The sequence below is a fragment of the Mesoplodon densirostris genome, chromosome 1, assembly GCF_025265405.1.
Source record: "Mesoplodon densirostris isolate mMesDen1 chromosome 1, mMesDen1 primary haplotype, whole genome shotgun sequence".
NCBI lineage: Eukaryota > Metazoa > Chordata > Mammalia > Artiodactyla > Ziphiidae > Mesoplodon > Mesoplodon densirostris.
This window is the reverse complement of record NC_082661.1, coordinates 35,748,064-35,763,831: the sequence shown is the minus strand read 5'-3', so window position 1 is coordinate 35,763,831 and position 15,768 is coordinate 35,748,064. Positions and strand designations below refer to the sequence as shown.

At 37.4% G+C, this 15,768-nt stretch overlaps 2 protein-coding genes across 3 annotated transcripts in view; one reads left to right on the top strand and one right to left on the bottom strand.

The window, feature by feature from the left end:
- IDE (insulin degrading enzyme) overlaps positions 1-15,768 on the bottom strand; it is a 122,658-nt gene that overhangs the window by 69,070 nt on the left and 37,820 nt on the right. For both annotated transcript variants that reach the window (XM_060101998.1, XM_060101988.1), the window contains exons 2-4: positions 4,939-5,123; positions 3,418-3,625; positions 231-400 (exon numbers count right to left, since the gene is read on the bottom strand). In XM_060101998.1, the coding sequence (XP_059957981.1) occupies positions 231-400; positions 3,418-3,625; positions 4,939-5,123 (563 nt within the window). The remainder of the gene's footprint in view (positions 1-230; positions 401-3,417; positions 3,626-4,938; positions 5,124-15,768) is intronic.
- On the top strand, positions 9,969-12,774 carry LOC132483774 (ubiquitin-conjugating enzyme E2 variant 1-like). The gene is made up of 3 exons (XM_060089917.1): positions 9,969-10,006; positions 10,459-10,509; positions 11,734-12,774. Exons 1-3 carry the CDS (start codon positions 9,969-9,971, stop codon positions 12,059-12,061), a joined length of 417 nt encoding a protein of 138 aa, XP_059945900.1. The 3' UTR covers positions 12,062-12,774.

Sequence of the window (15,768 nt, the reverse complement as noted above, 5' to 3'; positions counted from 1 at the left end):
CAGGTAGCATATGTGTAGGGGCATGGTTTAAGAAATACCAAGGAGTAACAATGATATAACAACCATTTATCAGCTCCAGACTCTGAGTTTATGAACAGGGTAGGTAGGAACAAGGAGTTCTGCAGTCTTCTATCCTGAACTGTAAAATACAATACTGGGCAAAGGGCAAATGGGCCATGGTTTAAATGAGGTCAAGGAGAATGGATGCATTATAGCCGCAGCTGACAAACCTGTTCCAAATTTGCTGAAGGGGTGTTTGGGATTCCCTGTAGCTTTCTCCAACTGAAAGAGTCTCCAAGCATCGTTCATCACATTCTTCTCATGTTCTGAATCAACTGCATTTACCTCTCTGTCTTTGCAACTCTCATCAAACAAGGGGCACAGGAAAAACTGTGCAAACCTAAGGGTATGAAACATAATTAACAATTTGAAAGCTGTTATTTTAAGTGGTCTTTTAAAAATATGTTTAAAAAAATGTTTGAAACTTAGATAGGAAATATGAATTCTACAGAATAAGAAAAAACTACCATTGCTACTAAGAAAAAAGGAATATAAGTTCTAAGTAACAGAAGAAAAATATAATATCATACATATGTAAATTCAGAGAACTCTACCCCAGATATGTTAAATAATTCGTGAAAATATAAAAAGATTTAACACCTCTGATTCTGACAATTCCCATGTGTTGTTACCACACCACCAAGCAATTCTCCGACACCAGCTGGGTGGCCTAAAATTCAACTCAGTACTGGTATCATCAGATCTCACGGGTCCTACAAGACTGTCCCCAACTTCAAACACCAATTGCAAGTCCAGGTTGTCACCTGGGCTTCTGACCAACTGGCTGTAGATCAGAGGTTCCCACGACCTCCTCCTCGGGTTCGATTAATTTCCTAGATCAGCTTACAGGACTCAGAAATGTTTTACTTACTAAATTACTGGATTTATTATAAAAGGATATGATTCAGGAACAGCCAGATGAAAGAGATGCATAAGGCAAGGTATGTGGGAAGGGTATGGAGCCTCCATGCCCTCTAGGCAGGCCACCCTCCCCAAACCTCCATGTGTTCACCAACCTGTAAGTTCTCCAAACCTCGTCAGGATTGGGTAAATCACTGACCACTGGTGACTGAAGTCAATCTCCAGCCCCTGGACTGAAAGTTCCAACCCTTAATCACAGGGCTGGCTCCCCTGGCAACCAGCCCCCAACCTCAGATTATCAAGGAATTTCCCCAAAGTCACTTCATTAAAATAACAAAAAGCAACCTTTGGCTCCCATCTCAGGAAATTCCAAGGGTTTTAGGAGCTATGGGCCAGGACCAGGGACAAAGACCAAATATATATTTCTTATTATAAACCACAATACAACAACAAAAAGTCAGGGCAGACTTATGAGACAGAAGCAATGTATTTAAGATTTACAATTCGGCATGTCCATGAAAATCCCTGTTGTATATGCCTAATTCTCCAAGAAAGGAAAAGGCAGGTGATGGTTCTTAGGCAATAAATCTTAAATTTACAGTTTTAAGTGCAATTTCACTAAGACTCAGGCATTTTAGGACACACTAGGTGACCTATTTTTAAAAGGCTCTATCTGAATATTTTTCCTTCTTATAAAGAAAAGGAAACAAACTTTAATTAGTGGAAAAAATAATGGAGTGAAAAACCTATGACACAGTAGTTTGACTAAGACATAATTATGGGCTTTTATGAAATATTAAGAGAATTTTAAAAATCTAATAAGCAGTGGTTCAACAAATAACATGGCATGTAACTTTAACGTAAGTAACCAATATGCTTTTCTTGAGGCTATTCTTTAATAGTAGTACCAAAGCTGAACTAAGATTCCTTTAGTTAATAAATTAACTCTCCTATATCAGGTTGCAATTTAAATCATGATTTCATACAGTAATGTCTTCTTAAGAAACTTTAGACCCCATCTTATAAAAAAACAACGTCCAGAATTCAGATGGAGCCAAGAGAAGAGGCTCTGTCTGAATGCGACTACTACTCAGTGGGCCTAAGAGACTCCTGGGTTTATAAACATCTCAGCAACTGCACCTCATAGTACAGCCGTCAAAAAGACGGTTACCATTACTTGATATTATTTTAAGCACATAGTGAATACAATCCCGTGCTAAGTACTTTACGTATACCAATCCAAAGGGAAACTCCATCTATCCGGAGCCTATAATCAAAGATATATGGAAACAGATACTTCTAGACATATAACCACTTTTACCTACCTCAATTCAGGCTGGGAAAAGTGCCTAATAGCTACATACCATAGCTGGATAAGTCCACATAAAGGGTCATGATTCTGACACAGTATAATCAATATTTTTGAAAGATGCTCTATATAAGTGGTTTTTTTACTCTGATCCAAGTAACAGACATCCTCCATCAAACAGAGATCTATTATATGAACATCTGCTGAAGCATTTGTAAAGCAGGAAATTAAATTCAGTGTATGATCCCAGGGAACTCATTAATGGCAGTCTTCTGGGAATACATACAAAAGATGATTACACCTCAAAGCTGCTGCCTGAAGACTGAAACATACGCTAGAATAAATAAGAAACAGGCTACTCAGACCCAGTCCTGTATCCTGAACCCATGCCCTTGTTCTGTTAATGTTCGTTGTGCTACAGAATAAATTCAAACTATTAGGTTTGAAAAAAAATGACTATTAATATAAGTAAGCAATTAAAGCTGAGAATTACTAAAACGGTGAAGTCAAACTTCATTATAGACCCATCAAAAGGCTGCAGAATTACACCTTCTTGGTAACACAGAAAACTAAAAATTCACCACGGGAAAAATTACACTTTGAACAATGAATCAAATCACTGATATGATAAAAAATTATATATTGTTAGCTGTACAGAAAATTGACCAAGAAATTAAAATAGCCTAATGGAGCTTGCTCCAGAAAATACTTTCACAAAATGTCCCCAGGGCTGAAACAGCAGGTCAAAACATTCTGTATCCACTAAGTATCCTTGAGGATTGAGGAACTAAAGGAGAACAGAATATTTAAGTTCCAGCATTCTGGAACAGGAGTATGGTTGAAAGGAGATCCATGACATTATTACAGTTTATTCTTCATCACATGCTTCATATGTAATACCAGTTAGAATGGGAAGGCCTGGTGAGAATTTTATAAGTCAATAAAATATTTTGTAGGCTTAAAGTCTGGTTTAAAGTCATGCCATTATTTTTCCTCTACCACAAAGTAAATATATGACATCATTCATTATTTTCTTTTTTATAAAATCCAGAGAGGGAAAATACTGGTTAAAATATCTTTTGTTAAGCTATAAAGCTGTGAAGACATCTTTGTAAAAATATTAATTATTATTATTAACATGATAAGTGAACAAAGGTGGATAATTCATAGGGTATTTTCAGCATTACCTGTCTAGGGCACCTTCTAGGTGTTCATGAGAAACATCAAAATAGTAATTGGTATGCTCTCCACTAGTAAAGGCATTTGAACTTCCTGCATGCTCACTGAGAAACTGGCTGTATTCATTTTCTTTAGGGTATTTCTTTGTTCCTAAAAATAGCATATGTTCACAAAAATGACTTAAGCCAGCAATATTTGCAGGATCTGACAAGGAACCTGAAAGAGAAGAGAAAATATACATATATAATAAATCATTTTTTTAAATGTTGAAAGCTATGGAGTACAGATAAATCACAGATGATTTGGAACTTCTGTTAGCATGATAACTCCAACCACAGTCAGAGAAAGTTAAGCATAGGCTACTCTAAATGGTGCTTTTTAGATTCAAGCCCCAGCTTTTGAAATCAGTTAGTTGGTGGCCTTGGGCAGATACTTAACTCCTCTGGACATTAGTTTCCTCACACATCACACTAAGAGGAAGAGTTGAATTCACTGTTTTAAAGAGCTAGAAACTTTGTAGCTCTCATATTTTATTGCAGGAGGCAATATAGCATAGTGCTAAGAGCATACGTTTGGGGGTTAGCAGCTCTACTAACTGTAAAACTTTGAGCAAAATATTTTGCTTCTGTCACTTTTTTTTTTTTCTCTTTTGGCCGCACTGGGTCTTCGTTGCTGCACGCGGGCTTTCTCTAGTTGCTGTGAGTGGGGGCTACTCTTCATTGTGGTGTGCAGGCTTCTCATTGTGGTGGCTTATCTTGTTGCGGGGAACGCGGGCTTCAGTAGCTGTGGCTCGTGGGCTCCAGAGTGCAGGCTCAGTAGTTGTGGCACATGGCCTTTGTTGCTCCGCATCATGTGGGATCTTCCCGGACCAGGTCTTAAACCCATGTCCTCTGCATTGGCAGGCAGATTCTCAACCACTGCACCACCAGTGAAGCCCTCAGTCACTTTTTGTATACATACCTTACTTAGAGAGTTGTGCAACTACAAATTAGATGATAACTTGCAAAGCACACTGAGCTGTGCTTGGCAATAATTATTTGTTCAACTTATGATGGTTATTATCTTATTTTCCCAATTCTAAAATGCCATTGAGTTAAATAAAAGCTTTTCAGAGAGGAAAAAAAGAAACTAAATGTACATATAAATAAGAAATAACTTGATTAAAGCAGCATTAAATGTGGAAGAAATGTGCACACAAGAATTTAGGAAATATGGTATTCCCTAGTATATCAAAAGTTTATAAAAGTAAAGGCATTAGAACTGTCACTGTTTTAAAGGATGGGAATGAATTTCCTTGCTGCTAGGTCACCTTAGCTGGGAACCTAACAAGATACTTCTGGTAAATGTAAGGCGATTTAACTTAGACTACTGTAGATTACCAACAGCTGTACAGGACTACTGTACAAAGTAAGGTACATCAAACTGGTAACTACCAGGTCTCCATTCGAACAAATATGGAGAGTTCTAATAATTGTCAACATTAGGTCAATGAAACTGAACAAAGCTTAATTCATAATTTTAAACTGTACCTATGTGTACATCAAGTGCTGCTGATGATTTATCTGTTGTGGGATCACTGATGAGAAGTACTTTGATCCCATTGGCCAGCTCTAGTCCACGGTATTCTCGCTTGTCCTCAGGAGATTTGATGATATGATTTCCTATTCTCTTGATAGCTGGATTATTCATTTTGCTGTAAGTCTTTTTTGGGAAACTGAAAAGAAAAAAATTATTAATTGTTGGATTGTGCTTTTTTCTTTTAATGAATAAAGAGTAACAAGCAAAACCATATAATATATCATCAGATTAAAACGTGTACAATGAAGTACAACTGACATACAATATTAGTTTCAGGTGTACAGCACAGTGATTCATCACAAACTGATCACCACAATAAGTCTAGTAACCATCTGTCACCACACAAAGTTCTTAAAATATTACTGACTATATTCCCTACATCCCCATTGACTTATTTATTTTATAACTGGAAATTTATACCTCTTAATCACCTTCACCTAGTTTGTCCAACCCCCCCGTCCATCCTCCCCTCTAGCAACCAACAATTTTTCCTCTGTATCTGTGAGTCTGTTTCTGTTTTGTTTGTTCACTTATTTCATTTTTTAGATTCCACATATAAGTGAAATCATATGGTATTTGTCTTTCTCTGTCTGACTTATTTCACTTAGCATAATACCCCTCTAGGTCCATCCGTGCTGTTGCAAATGGCAAGATTTCATTATTTTCATGCCTGAGTAATATTCCTGTGTGTGTATGTGTGTGTGTGTGTGTGTGTGAGGTATGGTACACAGACACAAAGACACACACACAGACACACACAGACACACACACACAATGGAATATTACTCAGCCATGAGAAATAATGAAATCTTGCTATTTGCCATTCATCCATATCTTGGCTACTATAAATAATGCTGCAATGAACAAAGGTCTGCCTATATTTTTCAAATTAGTGTTCTCATACTTTCTGGATAAATACCCAGAAGTGGAACTGCTGGATTGTATGGTAGTCCTATTTTTAATTTTTTGAGGAAACTTCATACAATTGGTGCACTGCATGAAGTCCACCAATACTGCACAAGGGTTCCCTTTTTTCCATGTCCTTGCCAACACTTAATTTGTTGTCTTTTTTTTTTCTTCTTCACATTTCTTTGTACCTGTCTTGTGATGATTGGCAATTGGCACTTCTTGCTTACATTGATTTGTTAATATTGCTGATTTCACGGCTTCACATCTCAATATTCAATTATAAATTCATATTCCAAAAGTTACACTAAGAAAAGATTCAGAAGGATCCAAATATAAAACGAATAATTCAAGCTTTCAATACAGAAAAAATCATGTTCAAATTGTTTTTTTTTTTTTAATTTTAAGTAACAATGGTTCTTAATTGTTGTCTTTTTGATGACAGCCATTCTGACAGGTGTGGGGTGGTTTTGATTTGCATTTCCCTGATGTAGTGATGTTGAGCATCTGTTCATGTGTCTGCTGGCCACGTGTATGTCTTCCAAGGATAAATGTATATTCATTTTTTAAATGCCCATTTTAAAAATCAGATTGTTTTTGATGTTGAGTTGTGTGAGTTCTCTATATATTTTGGATATTAACCCTTTATCAAATATATCATTTGCAAATATCTTCTACCATTCAGTAGATTGTCTTTTCATTTTGTTGATGGTTTCCTTAGCTGTGCAACAGCTTTTTAGTTTGATGTAGTCCTATTTGTTTATTTTTGCCTGAGGAGATACATCCAAAAAAATATTGCTAAGAACGATGTCAAAGAGCATACTGCCTATGTTTTCTTCTAGGAGTTTTATGGTTTCAGGCCTTACATTTAAGTCTTTAATCCATTTTGAGTTTCTTTTTGTATATGGTATAGGAGAGTGATTGTTTTCCCAGCATCACTTGCTGATGAGAATGTCTTTTCCCCAATGTATGGTCTTGGCTCCTCTGTTGTAAATTAATTGACCCACATGTGAGTGGGTTTATTTCTAGGCTCTCTATTCTGTCCCATTGATCTATGCATCTGTTTTTGTGCCATATAGTTTTGATTACTATAGCTTTCTAGTATAGTTTGAAATCAGGAAGCATGATAACTCCAACTTTGTTTTTCTTTCTTAAGACTACTTTGGTTATTAAGGGCCTTTTGCAGTTCCATGTGAATTTTAGGATTATTTGTTCCGTTCTGTGAAAAATGCTGTATTTTCATAGGGATTGCACTGAATCTGTAGATTGCTTTGGGTAATGTGTACATTTTACCAATATTAATTCTCCTATCCATGAGCATAATACCATAATCTTTCCATTTATTTGTGTCATCTTCAATTTCTTTCATCAATGTCTTATAGTTTTCAAAGTTCAGGTCTTTCACCTCCTTGATTAAATTTATTCCTAGGTATTTTATTCTTTTTGATGCAAATGTAAATGGGATTATTTCCTTCACTTCTCCTTCTGAAAGTTTGTTATTACTATACAGAAACATAACAGATTTCTATATACTGATTTTGAATCCCACAGATTCACTGAATTCATTTATTAGTTCTAACAGTTATTTTGGAGGAGTCTTTAAGGTTTTCTATATACAGTAGCATGTCATCTGAAAATAGTAATCCATTACTATGGTGAATAAAAGTGGTGAGGGTGGGCATTCTTGTCCTGTTCCTGATGTCAGAGGAATAGCGTTCAGCTTTACACCATTGAGTATTATGTTAGTTGTGAGTCTGTCATATATGGCCTTTATTATGTTGAGGTTATATTCCCTCTATACTCACTTTGTTGACAGTTTTTTTCATAAATCGATGTTGAATTTTGTCAAATGCTATTTCTGCATCTGTTGGGATGATCATATGATTTTTATCCTTCGTTTTGTTAATATAATGTTTCATGTTGATTGATTTGCAGATGTGGAACCATCCTTGAATTGCTGGAACAAATCCCACTTCATTGTGGTATATGACCCTTTTAATGTATTGAATTTGGTTTCCTAATACTTTGCTGAGGATTTTTGCATCTTTGTTCATCAGGAACACTGTCATGTGATTTTCTTTTTTTTATAGTGTCTGTATCTGGTTTTGGTATCAGGGTAACACTGCCCTTGTAGAATGACTTTTGAAGTGTTCCTTTTTCTCTTTAATTTTTTAGAATAGTTTGAGAAAGACAGATTGATATTAAGTCTTTTTAAAATGTTTGGTAGAGTTCACCTGTGAAGCTGTGTGGTTCTGGACTTTTGTCTGGAACTTTTTGATTACTGATTCAATTTCATTACTAGTGATCTGTCTGTTCAGATTTTCTGTTTCTTCGTGATTCAGTCTCAGAAGATTGTATGTTTCTAGGAATTTATCCATTTCTTCTAGGTTGTCCAATTTGTTGGCAAGTAATTGTTCATCACAGACTCTTATGATCCTTTGCATTTCTGTGGTATCAGTTGTAACTTCTCTTTCATTTGTTTTTATTTATTTGGGTCCTCTCTTTATGAGTTTGGCTAAAGGTTTATCAATTTTGTTTATCTCTTCAAAGAATCAGCTTTTAGTTTCATTGTACTTTCTATTGTTTTTTAGTCTCTATTGCATTTATTTCTGCTCTGATATTTTTTCCTTCCTTCCTTCTACTAACTTTGGGCTCTATTTGTTCTTCTTTTTCTAGTTCCTTTAGGTGTAAGGTTAGATTATTTATTTGAGATTTTTGTTTCCCGAGGTAGGCCTGGATCACTATAAACTTCTTTCTCAAAACTGCTTTTGCTGTGTTCCACTGATTTTGGAACATTGTATTTCCATTTTCATTTGTCTCAAGGTATTTTGTGATTTCCTCTTTTCTTTCTTCACTGGCCCACTGGTTGCTTAGCATCATGTTGTTTAGCCTCCACATGTTTGTGTTTTTTCCATTCTTCTTGTAACTGATTTCTATTTTCATACCATTGTGGTCCCAAAAGATGCTTATTTAATATAATTTCAGTGTTCTTAAATTTTCTGAGACTTGTTTTGTGGCTCAGATGTGATCTATCTGGGAGAATGTTCCATGTGCACTGGAAAAGAAGGTATATTCTGCTAGTTTTGGGTGAAATGTTCTGTAGATATCTATTGAGTCCATTGGATATAATGTGTCATTTAAGGCCAATGTTTCCTTATTGATTTTCTCTCTGAATGATCTATCCATTGATGTAAGTGAGGCTTTAAAGTCCCCTACTATTATTGTGTTACTGTCAATATCTCACTTTACATCTATTAATATTTGGTTTATGTATTTAGGTGCTCCTGAGTTGGGTGCATATTTACAAGTGTTATTATCTTCTTGTTGGATTGATCCCTTTATCATTATGTAATGCCTCTTTTTGTCTTCTGTGACAGTCTTTGTTTCAAAGTCTATTTTGTCTGATGTAAATATTGCTAACCCAGCTTTCCTTTCATTTCTATTTGCATAAAATATCTTTTTCCATCCCTTCACTTTCAGTCTGTGTGTATCTTTAAATCTGAAGTGAGTCTCTTACAGGCAGCATATAAATGGGTCTTTTTTTTTAATCCATTCAGCCACCCTATGTCTTTTGATTGCAGCATTTAGTTCATTTACATTTAATTACTTACAGGGATATACCTATTGCTATTTTGTTAATTGTTTTATGGTTGTTTTTACAATTCTTCTCTGTTCCTTTCTTATTCTCTTGTTCCTTCCCCTTGTGCTCTGATGACTTTCTTTAGTATTATGTTTGTATTCCTTTCTCTTTATTTTTTGTGTATCTGTTATAGGTTTTTGATTGTGGTTACCATGAGGTTCATATATAACAAATCTGAAAATCTGTTTTGCTAGCCCTCAGGTCATTCTCAGAGATAGTTGTCTATATGTAGTTGTAGATTTGGTGTGTCCAGGGGAGGAGGTGAGCTCAGGATCTTCCTACTCCACCATTTTGATCCAGACTCTAGAGGAAACTTTTTATAGCCTATCTATAGGGTATAATCATTCCTCTCCTCCCTCTTAACCATCATTCGTTCACAGAATGATAACAATATTGTTTCCGTGGAGCCATATTTGTACCTAGGAGAACACATCGATGGGGATTTGCAACAGGACTGATTGGGCCATGAATTGGTCAGTGTGCTGACCTAGAAGAGTTTTCAATCACCAATAACTGCTTTCCCACATATTTCAGAGGTATCTACTAGAGTAAGGGAGGTGAGAAGATGTGAAAGTATTATTATTGGGTTAACCAAAACACTGCTCAAACTTATGATATTCAGAGATAAGGCAGATGTGGAACTGATGGGTCTGATATTCACATGCTCAAAACCTAGGAAACAACACCATTGAGGAAAAATCCTGTGAAGTCCTAATAAAAATAAGAGACCTGGGTTGTCCTATGAAGGCAGCAAAAAACACATAAAAACAAACAAAAAGTTGGAAGGACCCCAAGAAACTTTTGTAATCTGGTGAAGAGTTGAATGTCTGAGTAGGAACAGTCCAATGATCTTAACAGAGATGCTTGATAATTTCTCTTACAAAGGACTTCACTTCCTCTGATAGTCCTCTCCTTTCTTCTCTAGGAAGGCTTGGAGTTACACTGATGGGAAGGGACACATCCCTTCACTGCACTCGTAAGTTGGTATGAGTGCAGTGAAGAGATTTTCCAGATCTGCAGTATGTATGTTTTTGAGACTAAGAGTGAACGCTGTTTTTGTCTATGCTGGGGACTGCTTAAGAGACAAAAACTGAACCTGCTATTATTAGTAGGTCAATATACTAATCAGGTAAAGCCAAAAACGTATCCGAAACTACAGAGAAAAAAAATGAGCCTGTGCTAACACATCTGCTTTTTACCTGGAACACAAAAGAAGTGGATCTAACTGTTCTTTAAAGACTGACAGACATCCAGATTTAATGGTAAATCAGAGGTGACATAAATAGGCATGCAATTAATTTTGGATAAAATTTTTATTTTTCTGTGTTAAAATCTCTGGTGATTGGGACTTCCCTGGTGGCGCAGTGGTTAAGAATCGGCCTGCCAATGCAGGGGACACGAGTTCACGCCCTGGTCCGGGAAGATCCGACATGCCAAGAAGCAACTAAGCCCATGCACCACAACTACTGAGCCTGCACCCTAGAGCCCACGAGCCACAACTACTGAGCCTACAAGCCTAGAGCCCACGCTCCGCAACAAGAGAAGACACTGCAATGAGAAGCCCACATACTGCAACGAAGAGTAGCCCCTGCTCGCTGCAACTAAAGAAAGTCCGCACACAGCAATGAAGACCCAATGCAGCCAAAAATTAATTAATTAATTAATTTAAAAAATTGGTACTGGAATGTGCCTATGTTTAAAAAAGAAAATTCTCTGGAGATTAAGAGAGGGGAAAATCCAGTTTGCTTCTATCAGAATATCTTTCTCTATGAAATTATCTGTAACTAGTCTTCTGGGTAACAACTGATTAACTAAAGAGGTTCACTCTTATTAAGAATGTCCCCTAACCTACTGTATAGCACAGGGACCTATACTCAGTGTTTTGTAATAATCTATATGGGAAAAGAATCTGAAAAAGAATAGATATATGTATATGTATAACTGAATCACTTTGCTGTATACCTGAAACTAACACAACATTGTAAATCAACTATACTCCAATATAAAATAAAAATTATATTAAAAAAATGTCCCCTAGATCTTCTTTTGAGAAGAGTATTTGGAATTCTGGATATCAACACTATAGGTCATAATAAATGTGTAATACTGATTTTTTAAAAAAACACATAGTACTTTATAGTATGAATAATCTTGCCCTCTTTACAGTAAAAACTAATTTCTTTAAAAATAAAGCATAAAGAAGGGGCCGGCCTTTGAGCGACAGAGACACAAGATGGCAGCCACCATGGGCTCGGACAATTTATGAAAACCGAATATACAGTCTTAAAATAGAATGTGGACCTAAATACCCAGAAGCACCCCCCTTAGTAAGATTTGTAACAAAAATTAATATGAATGGAGTTAATAGTTCTAATGGAGTGGTGGACCCAAGAGCCATATCAGTGCTAGCAAAATGGCAGAATTCATATAGCATCAAAGTTGTCCTGCAAGAGCTTTGGCGCCTAATGATGTCTAAAGAAAATATGAAACTCCCTCAGCCTCCTGAAGGACAGTGTTACAGCAATTAATCAAAAAGAAAAACCACAGGCCCTCCTCTACCCCCCATTCGATTTAAGCAGTCTTCATTTTCCACAGTACCAAATTTTCTAGATACGTCTTGTAGACCTCAAAGTACTGGAAAGGAAGCTCCCATTCAAAGGCAGTTTATCTTAAGATACTGTAAATGATACTAATTTTTTGTCCACTTGAAATATATAAGTTGTGCTATAACAAATCATCCTGTCAAGTGTAACCACTGTCCACATAGTTGAACTTCTGGGATCAAGAAAGTATATTTAAATTGATTCCCATCATAACCGGTGGGGCACATCTAACTCAACTGTGAAAAGACACACCATGCAATCACCTTGCTGCTGATTACATGGCCTGAGGTCTCTGCCTTCTCCCCTTCCCCTCCCCCTGCCTCTTCCCTCCCTGCAACAGCCCTCCAGCTTGGGGTGGCTTCTTAGAGTAGATGTAAGGGTTTCAGGTCACAACCTGTGGGACTCCTGCTGGGTGTGGGGGATGCTTCGTCTGCACCCCTGGTTTCTTTCTTTAAGTCTTAAATGCTGCCCCCGCTTCCAAGCCACCATCCTCTTCCCACTCTCCACTACCACCCTTGGCCGAAGCATAGATTGTAACCCCCTTGGCTCTCCTCTGAAATTGGCCTTTGGTGAGGAATTCAGGGCTTTCCCAATATCTTCTCCCTCCACCTTAATCGAGGGGTGCTGCTTTGTCCTTCCTCCTCCTCAAGTCCCTTTTGGCACCATCACCACCCAACACTTTCCATGACACTTCCTTGCTTTGGCCAGAAGCCATCAGGTAAGGCTGGAAAGCATACCTGACCTCCCTCATTTAGTTTTGGAACCACACTTACTTACTCTCCACCAGCCTGGGAAATGAATATTGGATTCTCAGCCCTGCCACCCTCTGCTGTCATCATCAGCTGATACGTTTTTTTAGCTCAGGTTTTGATAAGGTGAAAAGAACAGTCACCAGTGTCACAGACCTGCCAGCTCTCAAAGTCCTTGGTGGTTAAACTTGGAGAAAGGCCACAGAAGACACTTGTAAGCACACACGATCCCCCTCTGAATGAATTGTTTTCTTTTCCTGTAATTGCTTTTGCTTTTAAAAATTGAAGTTTTAAACAGGGCTCTTATTTGGTCATCCTTGCAATCCATTTGGGTCTAGTTTGGAATCTGACAACTGGAACAAAAAGAACCATGAACTCGGTGCACACTTTGGTTTCGGTGCTGCTGCTTCTTCTCTCGGTCCTCAGCAGGGATAAGAAAGAACTCGGTGTGCACGGCAGATCCCCAGAATTCCTGGCCAATGGCTGCGTTTTTCCACTTTTCTGTTCAGGACCACTAAATGCTGAGATGTTGGACGCATACCGAAATAAAAGCAATTCATTGTGTTCTAAGGTTGTTTTTTTTTTTTTTTTTTAACTTAGTGTTTGTGTAAAGCCACCTTTTGAAGCAGCAACTATCAAGTCTGAAAAGCAATTGATGTTTCCATCCATCTTTTTCTGGGGAAAACCTTAGTTCTAAGGATTTAACATCCTGTAAGTAAAGTTTAACATAACAGTATTCCATAGGTAGACTTTTTATTGTCAGACCATTGCCTGATTTTAATATAATAAAAAGTGTGCGTTAATATTAAAAAAAGCATAAAATATAATACGAACATTTTGGAGCTATAAGGCCACCATGGACAATTCAAAAGCAATTTGAAAGTGAAAAGGCATTATTATTATTAAGAACTCCTTTCTATTTCATTAGCTATAAGCTACTTAAGTTCAATATCAAAGACAAATTAAATGTCTAAGTGGAAAGTCTTTAAAGAGTGTTCTGTTGTTAAAAAAAAATTCTCAGGGTAATAAAAAATGGTCTATCTAAGCCTCCAAAGAAGGTCACAACAATAATAATCCTGGTTAAGGTATTTCCCAAAAGACAACTGTTTGGACTGCAGCAAATGCCTTTGATACACAGCTGGCTTCAAAAACTTTAATTTGGGTTCAACATACATTACTATTTTAAAAATGAGTTCCAACCTAACAGCAAGATTAAGATTAAGTAAGCCACTAGGTAGCCTCCATTAAGACCCCCGGCAAGAATGACAGAATTAAAAGGCAACATTAGGGCCTTCCCTGGTGGCGCAGTGGTTAACAATCCACCTCCCAATACAGGGGACACGGGTTTGAGCCCTAGTCCAGGAAGATCCCACATACCTTGGAGCAACTAAGTCCACACGCCACAACTACTGAGCCTGTGCTCTAGAGCCCGCGAGCCACAACTGCTAAGCCCACATGCCACAGCTACCGAAGCCCGCGCGCCTAGAGCCCGTGCTCTGCAACGAGAAGCCACTGCAATGAGAAGCCCATGCACCACAACGAAGAGTAACTCCTGCTCGCCGGAACCAGAGAAAGCCCGCGCGCAGCAACGAAGACCCAACACAGCCAAAAATAAATAAATAAATTTATTATTTTTTTAAAGGCAACAGTAAAGAAAGCTCCATGTGTACCACAGAGGATGCCTAAGCTCCCTCCTGTAAGGCTCTACCAGGAGGGAGGGAGAAGGTTGGAATTCTAGTGATGGATTCCACTAAGTGGGAGCAAAAACCAAAGACTATTTATTTTGGTTCCGTTGCCATTGCTTATACCCAACTCCCTCTACTGTGTTTGTCCCAGCTAGTTTGATCTAGGGGAACCAAGGGTTACAAATGATTAAAATGCAGTGATGATGATGATGATGAAGCAAGCTCTAAAACTTCTGTTCAATCCACAACCAGAGTCAGGAAATGAAATACAGCTCGCTTTGGTAGGACAAACCGTCTTATTCTGTGGGAGGTGAAAATTTCATTATAATTAAGATCACCACCCTCAACTATATGCTACATTCTGTATTTTTTTCAGGGTTTAATTTCCCTTGTCCAGATTTTCACTTGCTTAGAGGAAAAAAAAAATGATCACAGTCCATCACAGGCATGTATATAACTCATTTGGACATTGAAGCTATGTCTGTTTAATATTCCTGGTGTGGTTAAGAGTAAAGAGAGGGATTTTTTTTCTATGAATCAAAAATAAAAATTAACCCAACTACTTTTAGACATCTGTACACCAGATCAAGGACAGCTATAAATTTCTAAGCTGGCAATGCTCCCTAATCAAATATCGTGACTTCCTGAGGAAGTAAAAGCTAAAAGAAACAGTAGAGACGTTTTCAAACAAGACCCATCCTCAGCAATCCATATTCAATAGGTACAGTCTGCCTTTACCTACAGCATATCTATCAATATGTCATATGACAATCTGATTCTCACCTTCTGGAGAACTGAAGGAAATGACCAGGAACTCCTCTTCTGATGATGAATTTCTCAACAGCTTGCCTGTCTGTATCTATACTGATGAGATCACATGTCTATGCATCTCAGCTCCCTCATCAGCATTTTATTTATTGCAAATGTTCTCCAATATGCACCAAAGAGCAAGCAAGCAAGTAGTGACATTTAGATGACAAGCTGGTGCTAACTCAAATGTTTTTCCGGACGTCTATTTGATATTTTTAACCTGTCGAAGTCAAAATCTTGGAAGTAATACAGGGACATTATCATACAACTTCATAATAAGGCACAGAATTGTCAGTGTTTCACATTCTGATAAACTGGAGAGATGTTTAGCAATTACAGCATATCTTGTAATTTTGTTCATAATTTAAAACAGTGACTAAAATCACAG